Here is a 25,832-nt window from a genome sequence, read left to right as displayed (position 1 = left end):
TGGGTCCCACATGTGTTCCTGAGGCTGCTAGAGACCTAACCTATAGTATGTGTAGACATTTGCCAGACTTTCCCTAGAAATGGAGCTTATGGACTGTTCCCCCATACCTTTACAGTCATTCCCAGGTACCCAGAATGCAAACTGGAAAAAAGGCTGAAACCGGGTTCACACATGAACTATGGCATGCCAATTTCTAGAGAAATGGGACTATGAGGATTATCAGCATCCCAGCCACAAGACTGATCTCTCCAACTGGATTGCCTGCTGCTTCAATTTTCTTCTGCAAACTGGGAAAGGATGCTAGCAAAGTTTTTTTTTTTTAAATATTTCATAAGCTTTTCGTGACCCACCAAAAATTGGCTCACAACCCACTAGTGGTCCCAGTTTCACAGTCTGGGAAACACTGCTCGAAAACATGGTTTGAAGTAAGTTTGCAAAGCAGAATTTGGAGATTGGAGCAACCAGAGAATGCCAATTTGGATGGATGTTACAGCACACACTGTTTAGTGAAACCCAGGAAATAGAGATTCTCCAGTTCAGCAGATCATGTTCAAACTGAACCTCAGAAAAGCTGAAAAAACCGTTTTAAGTAGATGGAAGTGTTTTGAACATTTGAAGAAAATATTTATTTTATAAGAGTGCATTAAAAAACATAATATAAATATTAAAAGATCATATGCAAGATAATAGGAAAAAACATTACAATATTATTCAAGTTTTAAAAGCAGTACTATTATTTTAAATCTCTTTAAAATGCAAGATAAAAATGCCCATATACATACAAATACCTACACAATTGTTCTGTTGCCTTATTCTTCCTTGAGTGCGTACATTACATCATCCTGGCTGACATTAAGCCGAACCCGCATGTGAAGGTATTTATTACTAGACTCTACTAACAGGAGCCTACAAGCACTAAGCCGTGAGGAAATTGCCATTATGTCTGACAGAGTAGGAGTTTGCAGGCCTTCCATTCTACATAGTGCAACATGCTGATGAAATATCTAGAAGTCCAAAAAAAACAAAAAGCCAGTCAATACAAACAGAACAACCATCAATAAGAGCAACTGTCTCTCTTCCACCTTCTCCAGCCTCTCCCAACTTTGTGGAAGGTAAACCAATAAGTAGTTATATTATTTTTTTTTTTAAAACACTGCTGTTGTATAATCTGAGCTACAGGATTTCAAAGCAGAGATTTTCAAATAAATCCCTCCAGTGTTGGCATCCTTTAGCCTCGGAAGACAGATACTATGGTATCACTGAATGGTGGTTCTGGAACAGTGTACTCTCCAGTGCGCGAAGCCTGGGTAAAGTAGGTATGGAGGATAGCCTGTTACCCATGCAGCAAATCCCCCCTCTCCACGTCGCTGAAATGGTCCAATGAAAAGACAGAAGCCAATACGGTTGGTTCCAGCGGCATCGCAGGAGTTGCCAGAACGTGACTGTGTTCAGCCATGAACTGCCTCAGGGACTCAGCTCCAGCTCCAACATACTGTTGCAGTATGTGCCCCATACAGTAAGGCAATTTGGTGGCTGGATAAGGCAGGCCTACCAGACTACTACTGTGTGTAAGCAAATGTAAGCATACATGTCAGACAATGGGGCAAGGACCAATCAGGGCAAAGTGCTGAGTCATTGCACAGAACAAGGAGAGATGGGAAAAGCTGATGCAATCCCCACCCAGGATGATGCAATGACATTCCTCAGTGATGAAGTCATGGCCTTTCCCATTAGCTGACAGGAGTATAAATGTCCAACAAGCACACTTCACTGTGTAATTTGTGAGTTGCTGCACAAATCTCTGCTGGACTGATACCTGATTTGCTGACTATTTGGACTGTTCGCTGGACTGCCTCTGCTTGCCGATTTCTGGAACTGCTTTCTACTTGTAAATAGACTCTGGTGTTGGTACTTCCCTGGGTCTTGCCTCCTTTTTCTGGTGTTCTTCCCTGTGCTCTGAGCACCACACACTGCAGCTGCCGGTTTGCACTTCTGCTATCTCTGTGTTTTGCCCATTATCTCTAACAATTTTGCCTTGAGGTTGACTCCTGAAGCCTTTTCCATAACTGGATATCGCCACAAGGCAGAGGAGGTTTGGGATCAGAGTTTTCCTTCTCTCAGATGAGCTGCCTTCCCAGGCTAACGAGTCCCATCTACCTGTTTAGTCGCCTCTTACGACAAGTACAGCCAAACTGAGGGCCTATTCTTATCCCCTAGGCAGCAATCCTAGGCAGCAATCCTACACACCCAGAAGTAAGTCCCACTTACTATCATTATTAAAAGCATATACACAGTAGCCTGTTCAGAGTACAGATGTGTAACATTTCCCCAAATGTAGTCACATACCCTAGTAACATCAAGTCTAATATATTAAAAATAAAATGTTGAAATGAATGAAGACCCACCTGAAATTGGCTTGCGACCCACATAGTGGGTCCTGACCCACAGTTTGAGAAACACTGCTTTAAGTCACGATCAAGCAAACAGACATATCTATTATATATTGTGTAAGCAGCATCATTTTTGTGGGTTTTTCCTGCAATAAACTCTTTAAAATTCAGAATTTAAACACAATTTAGGAGTTCATTAGTAAAGTCTCTGAAGTAGGAAGATCCAGACCATAAACAGCTGTGACCTGTGACAAGTTGAACAATATTGGCAATCATTACTGATATATTTAGGATCACTGCAATTTATTTAAGAGGGCTCACCCTTTGAATACAGCTGAAGTTGTACAGCTGCCTTGAGTGCCAGTTTAGGAGAAAAGCAGGATAGGAATTGAATAAATAAAAGCCTTTTGGGTAAAATAAAATCTAAACAAGTTTAGCGTTCATAATTGTTAAGATTACCTGCTGAACTGTAGCTTCCTCTAGTCCTAATCTGTGAAACTCTGCTACAGTTGCCTTTAGGAAGATTTGCTCTTGCAAGGATGAATTTCTGAAAGAGAATAAGAAAGTCCCTTAAGTTTTAAGCAAAGTTCAGACATGTCTAAAATCTTTTATGAAACAGTATTGTCCTCTTTTATGAGACTGTCAAGATTCACACTGCAAATGTGAGCATTTTCATGACACACACAATAACTGGGCAACTCCTGCTCAGAATGTTCAGATACTGAAACCCTGCAGATATGTGAATTGCAACCCCTGTATCAAATCAGATATCTAACTGCAGGTGGACAAGAAGCAAGGACTACATGTCAAAGCTTGGGTGTTCTAGATTGTGGCCTGGGACAGAGGATCCCCAAATATTAAGATCTACATTTCTACAAAGCAATGGCAACAGAGACTGTGTTTGCTGTGATTCATTCCACTGCACTAGGGTTTTGAAGAGCGTCTGGGTGAGCGTAGTTATTTAAAACAGTGAAATCTGATTGTAGGACCAGAAGCTAGGTAATCTTCCTATGCAGATACTATCTTTGTATAAGCAAGTTCATAGGGGCCGTCATAGCAAAGTCATCACAATTCACTCAAAGACTGTGCTAAGGAAATCATATGGCTAAAGTATTGTACTACCTTATTGTGTTTATATAAGGGGATGAGAACATTTCATCCATTGCTTCCATGACGTGTGCCATGCTGACCAATCCAGAGGTGCTTTTTGAACTAGAAAGCTCACAGATCTCAGTAGATCTTCTGCAGATATCAAGGCAACGTCTTGCATCACCAGATAAAGCTGCAACCTAAAACAAAATGATACAAGTATTTTTCTGATATCACAATACCCTAAAGTTAATTAGGTACATTTAGGTACATTTAATTCATCATTTATTTCTTATAATGTGCATTTATATCCTGTGCCTCCCATTTTTGTCACCTCTCCCACTTTGCTAAGTTGGACAGATGTTCCTTTGGGACAAAGACTTGTGTTTATGTTACTAAAAATGCTATTTATATTAATAGTAATAAATGAATAAGAAAATAAACAGCTTTTACTCAACCATACATATGAAAGCACATGGACCTGTAGTCTAAGAAGGTTAGTCATGCCCAAGGATGGAATCATAAACCTTTCACTGGTTTAGAGGAGTTACAGTTTAAAGGAGTTTGGGGGTGTGTGTGCGCGTACGTATCTTGAGATATTTTTCCCCTCCATTTGATGCAGTTAAAAAAGGTCCTTTTAGTATGTGCTAATGTGCTAAACTTTGAGGGCTGGGGTTCTTGGGTCATCTGTTTTGGGCCCTTTGCTGTCTGTGCCACAGTAGCTCCTGCAGTGGGAAGTGCTGTGGTATGCTGATTTCATAAGGGCATTTCCTCATTGCTGTTCATTGACTGAAGCTCTATCCATGCTCTTCTGGGGGAGGGGAGCACAGTACTGGCACACCAACCCATTTTTGGTACATGCTGGAGGTGTTCCCAGAGGGGCTGGTGGAGTAATTGACAACATTGCAGCTCTCTGGAATTTTTTTTTAAAAAAGCTTTTCTTTGCTTGTTTCTTTGTGCTGGACCTAAGTAGGACAAAGACTACAGTTAAGCCAGTGCAAGCAGGTTGCAGGATTAATTTAAATTTAGAACTGCAGTATTTGTCCCATTGACATTACTGGGACCTACACTAATCATGACTTGTTCATGTTCTGTCACGACTAACTCCGGATTAAATCCATAGTTCACTGTTCACCTTCAAAACAAAAAGTGGTTGTTTTAAACATGGGCTTTCGAAATTCAACCAAAATACATAACTTCAGTGTTCTGAGTTTTAAAAAAAAGCTTTGTTTTTCTCAGAGCCCCTCCTGGACCAGAAGCTACCAAAACTGACCAATACCTACAAAAGAGGACTCAATATATGTCATTACTTATTGTTAAAATGATTGCTTTCATTTTACCTATGGTTTTAGGTGCACTAGTCCCAGTGTGCATTTATGACTGCAGTTAGAGGTTTTAGGGTGTAATTTTAACCAACTTTCCAGCACTGACATAGTTGTGTCAATGTGGCATATACTGCATCCTGCAGTTGTGGAGTAGTCACTGAGGCCTTCTCAAGGGAAGGCAATGTTTGTTCCCTTACCTCAGAGTTGTGTTGCCCTTACCTCGGTGCAGGAAAGTTGGTTAAGATTGTGTCATTAAAAATATAATTGCATGTCAGTTCCTAAGAACCGTTCTAATTATGCTTTATATTTTAAAAATATAAAGCATATATTTTGTCCTCCACTGTCCCACATCACATGGTCCACGCATTCAAAATACCACCGGACATAATTTGGCGATGACATCATTGCCAGTTACTTCTGGGTTGGGAGGCCAGATGCAATGTGACAAACACCAGTAAGAGGCGTGAGGGGAGCAAGAGGAGTAAGTGGATGGGACGGCCTTTTTGAGCACAGAAAAACATGCTTTGGTGCGTTGTACACTGAGCCAAGCCTCCCACCGCTGTTTGTTTTATCATACTCCTGGTCTTGCTGCCAGGTGTCCCAGGGGTTCCACAAGTATCACCAGACACCACCTCAAGTACCACTGGGGTACCCGTACCACAGACTGAGAAACACTGCTTTAAAGTATACACACAGCATGCATATCTTTGTTCTGAATTTACCTTTCTAGCAATGAACTGAATTGCATCTTCTTCAAATGCTTTCATCTTGCCCATCCTTGATGAGATAATCTGTTGTAATTGTTTATAGGTATATGGCTGAAAGGACATTCTGGTAAGCCCCTGGAATGAAAACAAAAATGTGGGACATTTAGTCAAGAAAGAACTTAAAATCAAGGCATATGCCACTTCATTTCTAATGGAGACAGTTTTGCTTACCTTCCCCTAAGCAAAATATAGATACACAGGCCAGTCCTATGCTTCCCACCCCCCACCCCCACTGATAAAGCAATTTCAAAATGGCTTGTCGCAGAGGTCTCTTCTTGGTAAGCCTCCTCAGCATGAAGGGGTCTACTACTTGGATCTGTGACAGCAAATTTGCTGGTGCAGGTCCATGTGGACCTATGCTACGGGATTGAATCTGAGAAGGGACTAGGACCAGTCCCCTTCCCAAAACCGATCTGCAGTATGATCACACCTCATATTGCCCTCCCCCCAAGCCCATCCTGCTTCCCAGCCACTTTGGTGGGTTCTCTGGGATCTGTTGACACAGGAAGGCAGGCTCTGGCCTTCCTGCTAGTGCATCTGCACCACACTACTCTGTCTGCTACCGGAATGTTTTTTATGACTGCCATAAGAGAGTTGCCACTAGCAGAACGTGCATTCTGCTGGTGGCTGGGCCAGTAAGTTTGGGCTGGTTCTACTATAACCATTCTCTTCCTATAGATCACATTTAAGAATTGTATTGCAGTCTGATTACTCAAGGAAAGAAAGGTGATGTAGCCAGGAAAAAGAAAGAGATTTATGAGATTTATTTGGGCTGATAGCAAATAAAGCCTACATATTAACATCCAGATATCTGGACAGAGTTGATGAGCTATCAGGGTGCCTCAGTGCTGGAAAATTTTTATGACAAATATCTAAAACCTACGCTTAGTTACAAGCAGCTGTATGTTGCGAAAGCACCTCTTGAGTGCAAATACAGCAACTTCAGTGACTTAATGTTTTCAGCTATTATACACAAGACAGGAACTAGATTAAGTTCTTCAGCTAAGACTTGGCAACCAAAATACTTTTTTTCTGTTGTACCTAAAGCCATCAAAAAGATTTAGGGCGCAATCCTAACCCCTTATGTCAGTGCCTTCCAGCACTGGCATAGCGGTGCCAATGGGACGTGTGCTGCATCCTGCATTTGGGTGTCACTCCTGGAGGCCTCCTCAAAGTAAGGGAATGTTTGTTTCCTTACCTCAGAGCTGTATTGCCCTTATGTCAGTGCTGGAAAGCACTGACATAAGGGGTTCGGATTGTGCCCTTAGTGTCATACATTTTCCTACTAACTTTTTCAGAATTTATGCATATCCCCCAAAACACAGCTTCATGAAACAGACATTCCTGTATTTGAAATCAATTTCCATCAGCTATCAGAACTTCTCAGTTCTTCAGAAAAATGCAATAAACCAACCACACACCATTGTGGTTCTAATGGGCAAGTAATGGTTATCTATATAGAATTTGTCATAATTCAGTCATAACTCCCTGGAGTGACATGTCCATTAGGAATTAATCATAATGGTTGTAACTGGCAGCTTAAGCCATTTCTTCCCAACGTTGCGTATACGCAACAGGGATCAAATGTGTACACCTGTGTGCTGGGCAGACATGGGTTAAGCACACGTACAGGCTTTTCATTTTGGATTCTCCTAGAGTGGAAACAAACCACACCACAATAAGGTCTGAATTAATTACAAATAAATGGATGATCCCACTGAACATCTAGGGAGATGCATCAATGCTCTGATACTTGAATATGCAGATTTCTAGATAATAACCACAGTAATAAAACTGTAAGGACATACCAGCCTGCTTGCTACTCTGTTCATCATGATTCTCTCTGGCAAATCCATGGTATTGGCAATGGCCAAAACTATTAACTTGGCATGTTTCTGGGTTGGCCAGTCAAAGAGATTATACATCACATTTTGTTTACGAGTCCACAAGAGGTCCAGCTAGGTAAAAAAATAAAAAGACAACAATTACAAGAAATGAAAAATGCTCTTAAAAATGCAGAAGATCTGGCTTCAATCATAGCTGTGCATAGACTTGCAAAGCCTTGAACAAGTTATTGTTCTCTCCTAAAATGGACCCATAAGAGTCTATAGAATTAACCAAAGTATCCCGCGTCCATATGTACATTTTTCAATTATTTCTTTACCCAGTGTACGTATAATCAACTCTTCAAACTAGGAACGCTTCTTTTACTGCACCCTTCTATTTTGTCATGCATAATAGGCAACCTGTCCGATTGCTGAATCCCAATTAATCCTGAAAAATGTGCCCAAACTTGGTAATGACACCAAACGGTCACAAGGTATCCCTGTAATTTTATGGGTCAAAAACTCAGATGTCTACAGTCTCCCACTTTACCTCATCCACTATGAGCACTACAGTTTTCCTTTCAGATCCAGGCTTTCCAAACATTTTTTCCAGCAGCACAGCCGCATGGGTGGCCGTTGCCTTTTGGCCCGTCAGTAACTTAATGGAATGAAACAGAATATGGTTAAGATATGCATGGTAAGAATCAAAACTGTAACAATCTGCTCCACAAAGTACACCTTCTTTATTTCCACTTCTGTAGACAGCATATGTTAAAAGATTCACACTATGATTCAAGTGTGACTGTTTCATAGTTATACTACATACATATACACAGTTTGGAGTGACAGAGTTTAACAGACAGAGGCTAGGAAAAAACTAAAAAATAATGTAAAGATCATTTCTTTTCTTACTCCACTATCACAGGTCAAGGCTCTTGTGCTCCACTTTCACACAATTATTGCAGAAAGAGGAATTCAAAGGCAAAACACTGTTTCCTTTTTGATGTAATGTGGCATCTCAGAGATGGCTCTCCCATTGGCTCTTGCTTTTCCCAAACAAAAGTGAGAGGGATGGCATTCCTTGGTTCTTGAGTATGATGTTTCTTCAGCAACAATACTGTTATGTATTTATTCATTTGCAGCCCAATATCATGCATGTTTATTTGGAAGTAAATCCCACTGTGCTCAATGGAATTTACTCCCATGTAACTATGAACAGGATTGCAGCTCTAAGGAACTTTTGCGACATTACAGTCTTAACAGAATTTCAGTCCATTCAGTTATACTCTACTTTATTACTTCTCATCTACAAGGTTAGACAGGTATATAACCTGTATATTAGAGCAGTTGTAAGTGGTTATTTGCTTTAAAAATCTAAATATTTCTTGCCCAACCCCTTTTCAGGCATGAAAACATACAAAACATTTACTCACCTTCAAAATCTGCACATAAGCTTGGTGTGGGTCAGTCAACTTCATGCCATTTATCTCTATGAACTGAAAAGATGGCAGCTCATTGTTTTCTGTCTCTTGGTGGAGACAACGTATAGCCTCATGAACTGTTGCTGTTTTGCCTGTTCCAGGAACTCCGGAAATGTACATGCACCTAAAACAGACAATATTGTATACTGTATGAGCAAGTACCTACTGTACAAACAAGAACTATTGAATTCTATAGGCCAGTAGATCCCAAACTGTGAGTCGAAATCCAATTTTTGGAGGGTCCCATAGCAGCTGAGCAGAGCCTCCAAGGAAAACACAGTTGATGGCAAGATCAGATAACTAATTGCCCCAAATCCTGAGGCTATTCAAAAATCATATAGCTGCTAATTGCCTTGTGAAGAGCTCAGCTCCTTGCAAATTGAGCTCCTTAGTTTGCAAGCATGTGTAAATATGGAGAGATAAATATCTGAGCATCTTTTGGGGGGGGGGGGGTTATTGTAAATAAATAATGTCTTTCTAGATCTCCTTTTTTAAAGTCTCGTAAACCTAGGTGGGTCCTGATAGAGTGTTGTTTTCAAGTGCGTTCCAGTGCTTAAAAGTTTGGGAACCACTGCTTATAGGCTGTTATCCTTTAAAAAAAAAATCAGGATTCTTATACCACATTGCAATTACTGAGACTTGTCACATCAATTTCAATAGTGCTTAGGCATCACTAACTTTCTTAGGATACAACCCAATGTCTCCCTTATAAAAACAATTCATTTTCTTTTCTCAGTGGAGATAATAGTCTCTCTCGCTCTGTTTGAGCTCCTGAAGAACTCAATAAGCACAACCCATTTGACCAGCTGCTGTCAACATTTTCTACAAAGACAAAACCACATGTATCTGTTTAAAAATATACATATATGAAAACCACACAGTTGTGGCCTCAAAACACAGTGCTATAAAAATAAATTTAGTATGATTATTACACACTTCAGAGAGCTAGACATAAATCACTTCTGAATGAAAAAATACATTTGGTATCACTGAGCTGGCAGATACAGAAAATCTGGGCTTCTTCAACGCTATCCTTTTTAATGAAGCCATAGCATGTTGCTGCTGCTTCTCGCCTAACCCAATTCAAAAAACAAATAAATACAACACTCACCCGCCTGTGCCATCAATGAGTTTGCTTTCTATGAAGTTATAGATATCCTGGAATTCCTTTTCACGGCAGGGCAAAGACTCTGGGACAGCAGAAACATGCAGTCTTGATTTACGCAAAAGAGGAAAGAAAGGTTATGAAAACCCTTAACAGCCAATTAAACTGCCAAAGATAACTCATTTTTAGGAAGACTTATTTATAAATATAGCAGACATTCTGAAGTATTAGCTACAAATCTACAATTAAAAAGACAACATTTAGCCTAAATAATGAAGTTAAATTTTAAAAGTGTCCTCATTGCAAACACAAACCCAAGAAGAAGGAGGCAACACTCATCACTAATGCATAAAAGATCTCTTGTCCTGCTCTCAGGAAAATGGGCTTCCTTATCACTACAAGGGCCTTGTGAAGGGGGGCAGGAGAAAGCAGCAACAGCGTGAGTAACTTAGCCAAATGACTTGCACCACCAATGCTGCCTGCAGGCAACTTCAGGGATCTGCTAGCTGGGCCCTCAGTCAGCACTGCACCTGGTCAACACCCACACCACCATGCTTTGTGTGTCTCACTTCTGTTAAATATCAAGAACTTCTCACTTTACCTTAGTCTAGCCTCTTCTAGCACATTAGTTGGCTTCTGTGCTGTTTGACTCCGGCTGCGAATTCTGGGGGTAGCCTTATGTGGAGTTCTAGGAGTCCTTGATTCAGGCTGCAGAAAAATCAAACTTAGAAATTCAGCATTTTGCATTGTACTGAATTTAAAGCAGCAGCTCAATTGATTCTGAAATGCTTATGCATAAGATACAAGTCTACCTAGGTCATTCTACCTACATATACCAAGCTTCCCAAAACCAGTTCAAGCCTAATTATTTTCTTCCTTCCTAAGGTCAGGGTGACCAGCTACAAAGGAGAAAAGAATACCTATATCTTTAACCATTGTATAGAAGAGGGAATTTTGGCAAGTGCAGCTTTTTAAACTCTCCCATGTTGAGTTTCACCTGCCAGAATTTCCTTTTCTGTACAATGGATAAAGAAATAGGCACTTTGCCCTCCATTATATATGGTTACCCTGCCTGCAGTTAAACTTCAGATGGTAGCAAAATGTGGAAGTACAAAGATATTGTCTATTAAGATGTGGCAAAATATCACAATAAATTAAAATGCTACAAATAAGGCTTATTCTGATGAATTTTTAGTCACTTGCTTACTTTTCATGTTATGATTGAAGAAAATGATGATGGTTAGGCTGGAAAATTAGTAATATATAGATGTTTATCAGTTTCAAGTGGGTTGCTAGCCCCTCTTGATAGGAGGGGGTTTCTTGTCTCTAAAATTTGTTCAATAAAATTTGTTCATTTACAAAATTGGTCACCTATTAATTTAAGATATTTACAAACTAAGATGTATTCAGTTCAACTTAACTGTTCATCAAGGTTTGAAAATCTAAAATGTTTTTGTCTACTTAAAAAAACTCAGTATCAAAGTGTAAGAACAAAAAAAAGCTCTGGGGCACTTGACCAAGAAGGCACATGGCACAGAGTGTTACAGAGGTAAAATAAATAAATCAAAACTGGAAAGAGGCGCCTTGCGCAGGCAGAGCAAAAATTAAAATCATAAACGCACACGTTCTATGCCCTGAGAGTCATTACTGAGAAGGACTTCTCTCCCCACCAATCAAAGCTCTGAAATGGTGGGATACTCTTCAATCTTAACTAGTGAGGAAATTCATAAGGGTTACATCAATCAAAGCTGTTTAGTCATGATGGAAACTAGGCTAAAATGAGTCCGAATAATCGGTTGCCCATGTATTGTTCCCATCTTGTTTTCCCTTCTAGAACCCCACCCCAGAAACCTAGAGTTAAAATGAAAACCAAATGATTCTGCTTTCTACCAGCAAAGAAATATGAAGCAGAGAACAATGCACACATTTGAATGTTGTTATACAGCTCCTGACAGAGTCACCATGCTTTCTTCTCAGACTTCCCCAGTAACTACACTGAACTATTAAGCATCAAAGTTTCTGAACAAGACACATTTTATGCACGTACAATCTCCATTCAAAGCGATAAACTACAATGTTTAGAAACCATTGCAAACTCTTACAGTTTTGATTGGATTCTTGGCAGGAGTATGCGCAGGTGGCTTCCCTGAGGTTTTTGGAGTGGCCCTTGCATGTCTCTTGGGTGTATGGAGTAACTTAGCATCTTCTTCATCGCTACTACTGGAGTCAGAACTCTCCACGAGAGGCAAGAAATTTGTGTCTTCGTCAACCTCTCTAGCTGAATCTAACATACTATGGGGGGAAATACATGAATTATGTAGTATTGGAACATAGCTTCCTTTTAATAATAGAAAATGTTTTGGTTATGACTGACTGTATTGGTCCCCAAAAGAGCAATATGTTTATCATGATACTTTATCTTGACAAGCTGGTTTTTAAAATAAGGATGCTACAACATTGTTTACTTATCATATGAGCAAGAAATGCACACTGGTACAGCCTCTAGTTACTCCTAGTTCATGTAGGACAAGCAAAATCTAGTTTCTGTCATGGCAATCATCAATCATGTGCAGTCAGAACTTTATGTATTAATGAAAATGTTGGTAACTATACATTTTACAGCTGCTGTACGCCATGTTCACCTAACTCACATCTAGAGTATCACTGCAAGACCAGAAGGCACCCTCAGAGAAGTACATCTGCTAGCAGCCCTGCTCATGGTTCTGGTTATTTCCCCTCCTTGCCAGTGCCGTATCCCATTTCATTGTCCCTCAGCAACGGCTTTTCTGGGAGGTTCGGGGACCTTCAGTTGGAAAAAGGCGCAGGGAAAGAAGCCTTGCACTGGCACACATTATGCCTGCAGGACTCCAGTTGCAACACACTGAATACACACTTTTGATATATACAAAATGCCACTTCTGTTAACACAGGCACTTGAAAGCAGAGATCTATTTGTTATACAAGGGAAGTTATTAGGCTCTGATCATACCAAATGCATGACAGCTCAGCTTGTGTTTAAAACATGAAGCACTTGTACAATTTGTCTTTGTTTCTAAGACACTCTTTACTTAAATGGGAAACTTAACAAGGTTTTTTGCTGTTATTACAGCTTGCTTTAATTACATATCAATGTACATGTCTACCATCATGATAAGTCAGGGGCATGTAGAAAGAGGGCCTATGCAGTGCATAAAACCTAAGCAAGTGTCTCCTTGGGCTTGCTTCTTCTGCTCAGCAACAAAACTCCCTCATGGTGGTGGTGTAGGGAGGAGGGGTTTAGATTCGTTAGGCACTGGGGAACGTTTTGGGACAAGCGGGGCCTGTACAAGAGGGACGGGCTCCATTTGAACCAGAATGGAACCAGACTGCTGGCGCATAACATTAAAAAGCTGGCAGAGCAGCTTTTAAACTGATCCCTGGGGGAAGGCCGACAGGAGCCGAGGGGCATCCGGTTCGGGACTCCTCATCCCTATGGGATGAGGATGGGGAGGTTAGAGAACAACAAGACAAAGGCAGGGTAGGAGAAGAAATTGGGAAAGGTAGGGTGATGGGATGTGATAGACGGTTTGGCACAATGAGAGGATGCGGGGACAAAGGAGCGAATAAGCAGCCCATCCTGGGGCATTCCGTGTATAAATGCTTTTATGCGAATGCCCAAAGTCTACGAGCAAAGGTGGGAGAACTTGAATGTCTGGTGACAAGGGAAAATATTGACATAGTGGGCATAACGGAAACCTGGTGGAATGCGGAGAATCAGTGGGATACCGCAATCCCGGGCTATAAACTCTACAGGAGGGACAGGCAGGGGCGTGTTGAAGGTGGGGTGGCCCTTTATGTTAAGGAAGGGATAGAATCCAGCAAAGTAGAGATTGAAGGTGGGTCCGACTCCACCGTAGAATCTCTGTGGGTTAAATTACCAGGCTTGTGCAGCAATGTAATACTGGGGGCGTGCTATCGTCCTCCAGACCAGAAATCTGATGGGGACCTTGAAATGAGGAAACAGATCAGGGAGGTGACAAGGAAGGACAGGGTTGTAATCATGGGGGACTTCAATTATCCTCATATTGACTGGGTCAATTTGTGTTCTGGTCACGATAAGGAAACCGGATTTCTTGACGTGCTAAATGACTGTGGCTTAGATCAGCTAGTCACGGAGCCCACCAGAGGACAGGTGACTCTGGATTTAATTTTGTGCGGTACGCAGGACCTGGTTAGAGATGTAAACGTTACTGAGCCATTGGGGAACAGTGATCATGCTGCGATCCGTTTTGACGTGCACGTTGGGGGAAGAATACCAGGCAAATCTCTAACAAAAACCCTTGACTTCCGACGGGCGGACTTCCCTCAAATGAGGAGGCTGGTTAGAAGGAGGTTGAAAGGGAGGGTAAAAAGAGTCCAGTCTCTCCAGAGTGCATGGAGGCTGCTTAAAACAACAGTAATAGAGGCCCAGCAGAGGTGTATACCGCAAAGAAAGAAGGGTTCCACTAAATCCAGGAGAGTGCCCGCATGGCTAACCAGCCAAGTTAGAGAGGCTGTGAAGGGCAAGGAAGCTTCCTTCCGTAAATGGAAGTCTTGCCCTAATGAAGAGAATAAAAAGGAACATAAACTGTGGCAAAAGAAATGTAAGAAGGTGATAGGGGAGGCCAAGCGAGACTATGAGGAACGCATGGCCAGCAACATTAAGGGGAATAATAAAAGCTTCTTCAAATATGTTAGAAGCAGGAAACCTGCCAGAGAAGCGGTTGGCCCTCTGGATGGTGAGGGAGGGAAAGGGGAGATAAAAGGAGACTTAGAGATGGCAGAGAAATTAAATGAGTTCTTTGCATCTGTCTTCACAGCAGAAGACCTCGGGCAGATACCGCTGCCCGAACGGCCCCTCCTAACCGAGGAGTTAAGTCAGATAGAGGTTAAAAGAGAAGATGTTTCAGACCTCATTGATAAATTAAAGATCAATAAGTCACCGGGCCCTGATGGCATACACCCAAGGGTTATTAAGGAATTGAAGAATGAAGTTGCAGATCTCTTGACTAAGGTATGCAACTTGTCCCTCAAAACGGCCACAGTGCCAGAAGATTGGAGGATAGCAAATGTCACGCCTATTTTTAAAAAGGGAAAGAGGGGGGACCCGGGAAACTATAGGCCGGTCAGCCTAACATCCATACCGGGTAAGATGGTGGAATGCCTCATCAAAGATAGGATCTCAAAACACATAGACGAACAGGCCTTGCTGAGGGAGAGTCAGCATGGCTTCTGTAAGGGTAAGTCTTGCCTCACAAACCTTATAGAATTCTTTGAAAAGGTCAACAGGCATGTGGATGCGGGAGAACCCGTGGACATTATATATCTGGACTTTCAGAAGGCGTTTGACACGGTCCCTCACCAAAGGCTACTGAAAAAACTCCACAGTCAGGGAATTAGAGGACAGGTCCTCTCGTGGATTGAGAACTGGTTGGAGGCCAGGAAGCAGAGAGTGGGTGTCAATGGGCAATTTTCACAATGGAGAGAGGTGAAAAGCGGTGTGCCCCAAGGATCTGTCCTGGGACCGGTGCTTTTCAACCTCTTCATAAATGACCTGGAGACAGGGTTGAGCAGTGAAGTGGCTAAGTTTGCAGACGACACCAAACTTTTCTGAGTGGTAAAGACCAGAAGTGATTGTGAGGAGCTCCAGAAGGATCTCTCCAGACTGGCAGAATGGGCAGCAAAATGGCAGATGCGCTTCAATGTCAGTAAGTGTAAAGTCATGCACATTGGGGCAAAAAATCAAAACTTTAGATATAGGCTGATGGGTTCTGAGCTGTCTGTGACAGATCAGGAGAGAGATCTTGGGATGGTGGTGCACAGGTCGATGAAAGTGTCGACCCAATGTGCGATGGCAGTGAAGAAGGCCAATTCTATGCTTGGGATCATTAGGAAGGGTATTGAGAACAAAACGGTTAGTATTATAATGCCGTTGTACAAATCTATGGTAAGGCCACACCTGGAATATTGTGTCCAGTTCTGGTCGCCGCATCTCAAAAAAGACATAGTGGAAATGGAAAAGGTGCAAAAGAGAGCAACTAAGATGATTACGGGGCTGGGGCACCTTCCTTATGAGGAAAGGCTACGGCGTTTGGGCCTCTTCAGCCTAGAAAAGAGACGCTTGAGGGGGGACATGATTGAGACATACAAAATTATGCAGGGGATGGACAGAGTGGATAGGGAGATGCTCTTTACACTCTCACATAATACCAGAACCAGGGGACATCCACTAAAATTGAGTGTTGGGCGGGTTAGGACAGACAAAAGAAAATATTTCTTTACTCAGCGCGTGGTCGGTCTGTGGAACTCCTTGCCACAGGATGTGGTGCTGGCGTCTAGCCTAGACGCCTTTAAAAGGGGATTGGACGAGTTTCTGGAGGAAAAATCCATTATGGGGTACAAGCCATGATGTGTATGCGCAACCTCCTGATTTTAGGAATGGGTTAAGTCAGAATGCCAGATGTAGGGGAGAGCACCAGGATGAGGTCTCTTGTTATCTGGTGTGCTCCCTGGGGCATTTGGTGGGCCGCTGTGAGATACAGGAAGCTGGACTAGATGGGCCTATGGCCTGATCCAGTGGGGCTGTTCTTATGTTCTTATGTTCTTATCACTACTTAATAACTAGGAAAAAGAAAAGGAATTTCTCATGTTATGCTGCTGATCCATTAGGCAGAAAAAGCACTATTTTTGCCTCTTACAGTGCACAGTATTATGCAAGAAAACTCCTTCGCTAACCCAAGTTCTTTAGCAAGTACAGATAAGTTGGAGAAGGGGAAAAATCAGTGCCAATTACAAACTAGACCTTGGTTAATAAGCCAAGCAAAAACTTGTGGAGCTCCGAATGCGCAAGCATGAGAGTCACAACTAGTCTTGAATAGAGATAGCACATTCTCTACCATGAAGAACACTTTAGTACAGTGGTTCTCAAACTGGTGGGTCACAACTCACCAGTTCATGTAACACTTCCCCCATCCCTTTAAGGGGCGAGGAAGATGAGAGGCAGGGAAGTGATCCCCAGGATTGCGTCTCTAAGGGGGGGAAGGGGGGTGCTTTCACTAATGTTGGTAGGGTTGCTGGGGGCTGCAGGAGGTGTGGGGAGCCCAGCACAGGCCTCCACAGGGCTCCCTGAGATTCGGAATCTTGAAATAAAGCAATCGCAAAGCACTTCCTGTTTGCAGAAGGTGCACTGCAATCACTCCATTTCAAGATTCCAAGCCTCAGGGAGCCCTGCAGAGGGTTGTGCTGGGCTCCCTGCACGGCCTGCAGCTTCCAGCAGCCCTCACTGAGTACAAATAAGTGAAAGCAACCCTCCTTTGCCCCCCTTAGGGATGCGATCCTGGAGATTGCTTCCCTGCCCCTCCCCTTCCCCCTCCCAGACATACTGAGGGAGTCAAGCTCCCTCAAAGTTTGAGAACCACTGCATTAGTAGATGCTGGATCACCCAGTGTCCAGGGCTGCAGGCAACAATCCTCTGAAATCCAGCATTTCTACTTTTTTCCTTTCACAGTGAACAAGTTAATCACTTACATAGAGGTCTGTAAAGGGATGCAATGTTTGGGATGAGGTGCAGGTTTAACTTCCTTTCAACTGTGTCCCATACTGAAAAGTGCTTATAATATTGAGAATATGGGTTAGGGTCATGCTAGAGTGTGATAAAACACAGACGACTAAATGAAGATGCTTTTACACAAATTGATATGACAGCTTCATCATGTGATTAGATAGACTGAGGTGGAGTAAATCTTTGATTACTCTTTCATATGCTGAATTCAAATGCAGCTACAAACATTTCAAGACACTATTTATACAAGTGTTATCATTTCGCCTCTTACAAGACTGTATTTACTTGCACACAGAGATGTGATGATGCATTTCTTATCTCTTCTAGGCTGCTCCAAGTGTATGCAGACTTCACATTTTACTATGCAGAGACAAAAATACATTGGATCAATTTTTTTTCCTATTTAAAACACTAGACATTCTCACCTAAGCTGTTTTGCAATGCGATGAGCAGTCACCAGTGCACATTTTCTGCGAGAACGAGGCGTCAGGGCTGGAATCCTGGCTTCAGATTCCTGTTCAACTGGACTAGAGAAAGAATGACACATGAAGTGTTTACTTTCCATAAATTCTTATTGTAGAATCTTTCTGAAGAATTAGCACCTTATGAAGGTCAGGTATACAATGCACATGGACAAGCCAATGTATAAAAGGTTTTGTGAGGCAGAGGTTTTAGAATTAAATTCAGCAAGTGAGACACACTGGCTCTTCAGTATCAAGGAAGGTTTTATATTATTCTTCAAGAACTATAATTCAAATCTATAAAGTCTACTGGCCAGTATTCCAAAGAGCTACTTTAAACATGTTCAACAGCTTATGTCCATTGGGGGAAAGGAGGTGGTTACATGTCCACCACCCTCTAAACAGCAGAGCCCTGTGTCAGATAACCCACTACTTTTGAAAGTCTAAGGGCCCAATCCTATCAAGTTTTCCAGTACAGATGCAGCAGCAATGCATAGGATTGGACTCCGCCTTAAAGAGGCATACCTCAAGAAATATAAGCTCAAAGCCCTTTTTGGGTGTTGACATAGTTGTGCAGTTCTGGGAACTCTAGTCAATAGTAGTAATCTGGGAAATGAGAAAACTTTTTGCTTTGTAAGGCTTCCAGTCATTTAAACAGAAGTTGGGCCAATAAGGAAAATATCATAGGTGAAACTCTTAATAACTTCATTTTGTATTTTTCATCATTCTGGGAAGGGAGACAGATTTTAAAGTAGTTCCTAGCTTTCAGGTGTAACATATTAAGGAAATCCTCTCTTTTCTCAGCCAGGAACTTGTGTCCTTTTCTAGCACTCTACCTTGGGGGAAAAATTCTAAATGGTAGTATAATTAAATAAATGTCCTGCATAAGTAAAACACTAAGATAACCTAGATATTTTTTAAAAGATCAAGATGCATTCTAGTATACATATTTATTCTCACAATACAAATTATTGACTCTGAAGGCTTCCATCCAGAAATTTTGAGGATCTCTTGATTCAACAGAAATTATTTTAACTAGAATGCAGACAATATATAATGTGGCACAGATGACCACACTTAAGGGTTTGAAACACCTACTCTGTTGCACTCTCCTTCACAGCAGAACTCCTGGTTTTCAGACTGGAACTTTGGTTCATCTTGCAAGAAGATAACAGAGAAGTATTTCTTCTCTCGTCTCCCAATGGCTTGATATCCAGGGAAAGATCTTCCTCATCTGCAGCACATGTTATTTTAGGAGGAGAGCTTTTATTGCCAGTGAAAGTAACTTTTCGTTTAAGAATGGATCGGTCCTGAGGCTCATCGGAATCATAGTCTAGAAGCCCAATAACATCTTCTGCTGTCATTGTAGTTCTGGAAGATTTTGTAGGACCTAAAACCCAAAAGTATCAAATACCAATGGATTTTTAGTATGGTTTGTCTTGTAACAATCAGTTTTGAACTCACATATGCAAGATTGTCTACCAAGTAGTTATTTCTCAGCTCAGGTCATTTTCAAACACCAAACAGAGTTTGCAGCCAGGAAGGACACATAAAATGCTCTGTTGCATTTGATAGACTAAATGCACTCTTTTTTTACTTGCATAGTCTATCAAAGTAACCTTGATATTACTAGTTGCATGTCCAACAAATAAAATGGAAAGACAGAGTTCAGCTCCTTAAACAGCACAGCTTTTCAAAATTTTACAGAAAAGGAATAAAAGTTCCAAACATTTGTATTTCTTCAAATTTTTAAAGAAGTTCTCTGTGTAAATACAGGAGTCCTAGAAGATAATCTAACGTGACCCAATAGTCAAAAGTAGTTTTATCTATAAATGACATAAGCCACTATTACTAGTGTCTCCACTGTTAGAACTATATGTACTGTGCTAAACTGGGGTAAATTGGGCTTTAGGTCAACCTATCAATGTGTTTTTTGAAAATAGATGTTCAGATTGAGCTCATCCTAGGTGAGCAATAGACCACTAAAGACAGCAGGACAAAGAGTGTAATGTTGTAATCACATGAAGTCCTCCAGTGGAAATTGTTCTACTACTCCTACTGAAAAAACTGTGTACAGAGCAGAACCCACTGAACAGAGCTACAAAGTTGTAGTCTGAAAAGAAAAGTCCCAGGTGCAAGATCATAGTATCCAAATGACTGTCTTGCAACAGTTATTCATAAAATTATCTTTTTCAATACTTGGTAAGTCATCTAGAATAGTAAGTTTTTGCAGGGACAGTGATGGCAGCAACGCAACCCCCGGATTGTGCTGCTGCCAGAGACAAGGGTTTGTGTTTTTTTTTAAACGTACCTAACGCACCAGCCTCAGGGAGGGGGGGTGCGGGAAGCCCAGCGGAGCCCCTGCAGGGCTTACCAAGCCTCAGAATGACTAAAAACAGTGATTGGAACCCATTTCAGGTTTTAGATTGCAAGACTGGAAGTGGGTTCTGATCACTATTTTTAGTCATTCTGAGGCTTGGGGAGCACTGCAGAGGCACCCGCAGGGCTTTCTGCATACCCCCTCCCCGAGGCTGGCGCTTGCTTAAGTAAAAAAACCCTTCTGTCCCAGATAGTGGCACGATCCTTGGGATTGCGTCACAGCCATCCCCTCCCAACCTACCCTTTAAGGGGCCAGGGACGAGTGCTTCCCTGGCTGGTGGTCATAACCCACCAGTTTGGGAACCACTGATTAGAGCCATCAGAGTGACTATCAAATCACATACTATCAGTTGACAATGTTCTCAATATCTGTGTTCAAAATTCATTGTATACATACTATTTAGCTGTAATTTTTTCTTGGCTCCTGGAGTGACAATGCCATTGGCCATTCGTTGGGAATGTCTCTCTTTAGACACAGAAGACTTGGAAGTTGAGTGTCTTGATTCTATATCTACTGCATTCTTGTTTTTTCTGGTACTCCGAGTGATCCTGCCCATCTCTACTTCTAAAGAGCAAATGGTGCTTGAGGGAGTTGAGTGGTACTCTGTTGCAAAATTCACGACATTACTCTTCATTTTCACAGAGCCTTTCAACTCTGCCAACACAGTAGGAGACAGTGACCTGAACTTTTTCCCATTCCAGGATTCCCGAACAAAGAATATTTGTTCATCCTTTGACATAGCAGGCAATGCTTCACCCGAAGACAGAGGAATAACCTAAAAATACAAGTTATAAAGTAGCAAAAGATTGTTCTGGTAAAGTAGGTTAGATGAGGTTTATGCTTCATGGTTTGTTACAATCAAAATGGTAACTTAATCTTCAATGCTATTAAACTTCTTAGATTTCCATAGTTTTGTTTAAAGTATACCCAAAACATGAGAAAAGTTTTCCAATATCCCTGAGGTCACACAAAGTTGAACAAGATTCAAACTGTTAATCTTCTGAACAAACTAATATTCAAAGCATAATCCATATTCACAATGAAAATATAGACTCCCATTTTTGGAATTCTCTTTCTGGATTTGTCATTCTATCAGTTATCAGAGATGTCACTCAGTTCAATAATTGATATAATTATATGATTCTTATCACACAAACTATACCTGCATATAAAGAAAATAGTTCCAAATGAAAAAGCTCTCTATTTTTGGACAACTTATGCAACAGCCATTTGCTCCAGTGCAAGAGAAAAGGCGGAATACCTCTTCAAAATGGTGGTTGCCGGATGTGGTTTTATAATGTACTTACATTATAAATAACTAACATGAATGTAAAGTATCTGCCACCTAACTGACTTATATGATAAACTAGACATTGTTGATGTATTATGTGCACCAGCTGTTGCTCAACAAATAGGTTGTTCAATAGATATTGAACAAGCCAAACACATTTGTAAGTACCATTACAATTAGATGTAACAGCCTAGAATAAATCTGAGAATCCTAATAGTCTCTTGTTAACTACAGCAGACAAACAAGCAGCCAGCAATCCTGTAGTTCAAACGGTGTTCTAAATCTATCAAATGGGACAACAGAACCCAGTTTGCCCATTTTACGGAGATTATGCTACACCAATACAGAGTTTGGGTAAGATTTTGATTCCTGGATCACAGCATGCTGCCTTCTACTGAATCAGACCATTGGTCTACCTAAGTCAGTATTGTTCACAATCTAGTAGTGACTTTCCAGGGTTTTAGGTAGAAAGTTTTTCATTCACTCTGCCTGTAGATGCCAGAGATTGAAACTGGGGCCTTCTGAATGCAAAGCATCCCTTTGCCACTGTGCCATAGTCTTTTGCCATGCCTGAACTTCTTCAAGATACTGCATGGCAGGGTTATCTGCAGGCCTACCAATGATATATTAGCAGCCCTGTACATTACTAATGTGCAACCGTAGTAGGAAATCAGTATTTCATACTATACCAATAAGGAAGCTAAAGTCAGTTAAATTACAACATCAATAATAGTACCAATTCAACTGGTTACTCTTAAGTTCAAATTCTACATGTTGTTGTGCCTACATAGCAACTCAAGGGTTGTACAGTAAAGCAAGGATAATTTATATATTTTAAAGATTTATATCCTTTCCTACGTTCATTCCAGCTCAACATCTGGAATAAACTTTTTTCTGAAATATGTTGAACAACAGTGTAACTGCAGTAGGATTACAAGTACTTAACACCATCAGAATTTAACAACGTTAGGATAACAACAAACATCAGGATTACAAGTATTTAACACCACTATAAAACTACACTATAAATTTCAAAAACTTCATGAGAAATGTTCTTCTGTCTTTCCTTTATAGATGTGAAAAGTTTAGACACGCACCATGACTTTATTCACAATAGATGTAACAATTATGTCACTATCCAATTCAGTATTATCATTCAAAAATATCTCCTGAGAAGCCTCTCTTCCCAAAGACATTCGTTGACCAAGAGGTATTTCTCCAATACGAGAGAACCACTGCACAACTGCATGTTTTTCTTGATCACCTGGGATGGAACAAACAAAACTTGGATTAGCAAAAACACTTTATTATAACTATACTAAATTGTCTACCTTCAGGGTATCTTTTCATATTAATGAATCTACTGAAGAATCTACACAAAAATCAAAGTGTTGCAGAAAATTCTCAGACGTTTTCTTTGGGTGCACACTCATTTCATACTGCTGGGCAGGCCTGCTGAAATTCACCATTGTCCTGTGTAAACTGAAAGGACACATTTCACATGGTATTTCAGGAAAGACTAACAGTTGTGGGGAGTCATGCTTTTCAGAGATGGTTACCCACCACCATTCATCCTTCCAATGAGGAACCTTACATAGGCTTTCGGGTTCCCCAGAACAACCTGAAAATCATTAGGCCACAGGAACCAATGTCAATAGTCCTCAACCACACACCAAACCAAGTGTACACCAAAGTGTACTGTACTCTTACAGGTGTTATCTAGATTGTAGAAGTTTCCTGGTTTACATTAACACATTGTTTTGTAGGGAAATTATACTGAATAAGTTTTTAACTTATGACTTCAGAGTTAAATTGCCGTAACACCTTTACCTTCTTTGTATTCTCAGGAACTTTTAGGCCACAGACTCAGTACTATAAGCTTTATATGATAATTTAACAAAAACAATCATCCTACAAAAATTGCTTATTCTCTCTGTATTTCAAATTTCTTCTTCAACATTTTCTTACAAAATAAGTATCCAATGGGATGAGTATTTCAACTATCACTTGAAAAAGTTGTCATATGTACACAGAATGACAAATAGAAGATATAGAAAGCTGAGCTTACCATTTTCATATAGTTTTAGGAGCCTTGCCACAGAGAGCTGATCTGTATCCTCATTCTCTATTAAAATAAACTCTCCAAGAAAAATACAGATTTCAGAGATATTTTTCTGTGGCTGAATATGTAGTCCCCTAGAAAATAAAGCATATAAAAGCGTTCCACATTACTTTGTTAAGGGATGCCATTGAAATTATATTGGCCCTTATATACTTCTCTTTCATTTATACAAAGTCTTCTCAAATCCACACACCCATCTAATTCCTGTGGCTGCTATCTTAAGTACATTTACCTGGGAGCAAGTTCCATTGAAAACATTAGTACGTACTTTAGTAACAAACAACTATATACTTGTCATTTTAAAAGCTTCCATGGAGTCATGGAAGTATTTTAAGCTTACAGAGCTTTAGATAAATATTAAGCTTTAATATTTATCTACATCCAGGCCTCATACTCCATTTTAGGGACTTTAGGGTGCTTTCAGGTAACAGAATCAGAGTTGGAAGGGGCCTAATAGGTCATCTAGTCCAATCCCCTGGCTGTAGCAGGAAATCCTCCTAGAGCAGGGGTCTCCAAATCCCAGCCCAGGGGCCAGATGCGGCCTGTGGCCATCCTCTATTTGGTCCGCAGCCAGCTTCTTGTCCCCTGAAAGCCTCTGGCCCACTTGGCCGAAATGACTGGAACAATGATCTGGTTGTATCTGGAGGGTGGTCTAAGGGCCAGAGAGGTTGAATGAATGAACCCATTCATTCATTTATTCACTCATCTAAGTTCCATCTACAATTTATTTATATAAATTTTATATTTAAATTTTTTTTCCAGCCCCCAACACCGTGCCAGATATTTGATGTGGCCCTCTGGCCAAAACGTTTGGATACCCCTGTCCTAGAGCATCTCCAAAAAGTGCTTGTTGAGACTCTGTCTGAAGATCTCCAGTGAGGCAGAGTCCACCACCTCCCTCAGCAATCGGTTCCACTGCCAAACCGCCCTTACCGTCAGGGATTTTTTCCTAACCCAATCAGAATCTCTTCTCATGAGTGTGTACCTGTTGAATCTAATTCTATTTTCAGAGGCAGATGAGAACAAATTTGTCCCTTATTCCATATGACAGCCCTTCAGGTATTTGAAGAGCACTATCATATCCTCTCTCAACCTTCTCTTCTCCAGGCTGAACATAAAAAAAAAGGGGACCAATACAAGGAAACCATAAAAACTAGAAGAACAACAAAAACAGCACTCGATAAACCAACCAGACCTCAGCCAAACACTTCCACTATTGTTCATTAGTCTGTACCTACAATGTACTTCTTATGAACCATGGGGACACACCTGTAGTGGGATATCTGCAATTGCGTGTCCAAATCAATTGCTCTTCCAATCCACAAGTAGCTGCGATTCTTCTGGCTTCTTGTGTTCATGACTGCTGTAAGGAGACACAAACAACCATTTCAGCATGTGGTAGTGACAAAAAAGGCATTCAAGGTGAAAAATTCTTATGAATTCAATGATGGTTTTCATGAAAATGAACCAGGGAGGTGCGGTGGGTGGGGAGGCAGGTGAGGCAGAGCCTCCCCATGGGAGTCCTTCAAAAAGCATCGCTGCAGTGGGAGGCACCCAAGCACCCACAACTCACGCACAGCACATGTGGGTTGTGGGTGTCTCCCACAGCGGCACTTTTCGAAGGACTCCTGTGGGGAGGCTCTGCCTCCCCACCCACCATGCCTCCCTGGAACAGTAGTGAATCTTCCTGGCTAGCCCACAGGTGTACACATTTGATCCCTGCTGCGTATATGTACCGTTGAGCACAAAATGGCTTGAGCCAAACCAGGAGAACGGGGAGGGGGCCATCCCCGCGCCCTCCAACACTCCTGGGGGAGGCTGCCCCCTCAGCCACCACGCCACGAACCAGCCACCTGGCAGCCCACCTGCCCGAGGCTGCACTCCTGCCCCTCCCGCACAGGGCCAGACCCGCACCCTCCTGAGGCCTAGAGCGTTAGAGTCTCACCAGGAGCGCGTGCGGCTATCACTTCTCCTCCCCCCCCCCGTCAGGATGAAACTTCGCGCCACAGCGGACTT

The 25,832-nt window shown here is 41.5% G+C and overlaps 1 protein-coding gene across 1 annotated transcript; it reads right to left on the bottom strand.

Moving 5' to 3' along the window:
• Nucleotides 1–644: 644 nt before the first annotated feature.
• On the bottom strand, nucleotides 645–25,817 carry ORC1 (origin recognition complex subunit 1). Its single transcript, XM_066624614.1, has 17 exons — nucleotides 25,762–25,817; nucleotides 25,086–25,179; nucleotides 23,763–23,890; nucleotides 22,792–22,958; nucleotides 20,800–21,178; nucleotides 19,122–19,413; nucleotides 17,988–18,089; nucleotides 12,086–12,275; nucleotides 10,585–10,691; nucleotides 9,990–10,091; nucleotides 8,831–9,002; nucleotides 7,948–8,055; nucleotides 7,380–7,529; nucleotides 5,527–5,646; nucleotides 3,513–3,679; nucleotides 2,850–2,937; nucleotides 645–1,004 (listed from the first exon to the last, which is right to left on the bottom strand). Exons 2-17 carry the CDS (start codon nucleotides 25,172–25,174, stop codon nucleotides 810–812), a joined length of 2,556 nt encoding a protein of 851 aa, XP_066480711.1. The 5' UTR covers nucleotides 25,175–25,179; nucleotides 25,762–25,817; the 3' UTR covers nucleotides 645–809.
• Nucleotides 25,818–25,832: the final 15 nt, after the last annotated feature.

This window comes from Tiliqua scincoides, chromosome 4 (genome assembly GCF_035046505.1).
Source record: "Tiliqua scincoides isolate rTilSci1 chromosome 4, rTilSci1.hap2, whole genome shotgun sequence".
In the NCBI taxonomy this organism is placed as follows: Eukaryota; Metazoa; Chordata; class Lepidosauria; order Squamata; family Scincidae; genus Tiliqua; species Tiliqua scincoides.
The sequence above is the reverse complement of the archived record's forward strand: the minus strand, read 5'-3'. Positions and strand labels throughout refer to the sequence as shown.

Excerpts from the sequence above, each read along its gene's own strand:
- ORC1 (XM_066624614.1), bottom strand. The coding sequence starts at position 25,174 with ATGAACACAAGAAGCCAGAAGAATCGCAGCTACTTGTGGATTGGAAGA. Across the intron at positions 23,891-25,085 it reads TTGCAGATATCCCACTACAG|GGGACTACATATTCAGCCAC; the intron begins GTGTGTCCCCAT and ends TTTATTTTCTAG. Across the intron at positions 12,276-17,987 it reads CGCATTGCAAAACAGCTTAG|TATGTTAGATTCAGCTAGAG; the intron begins GTGAGAATGTCT and ends TTCCCCCCATAG.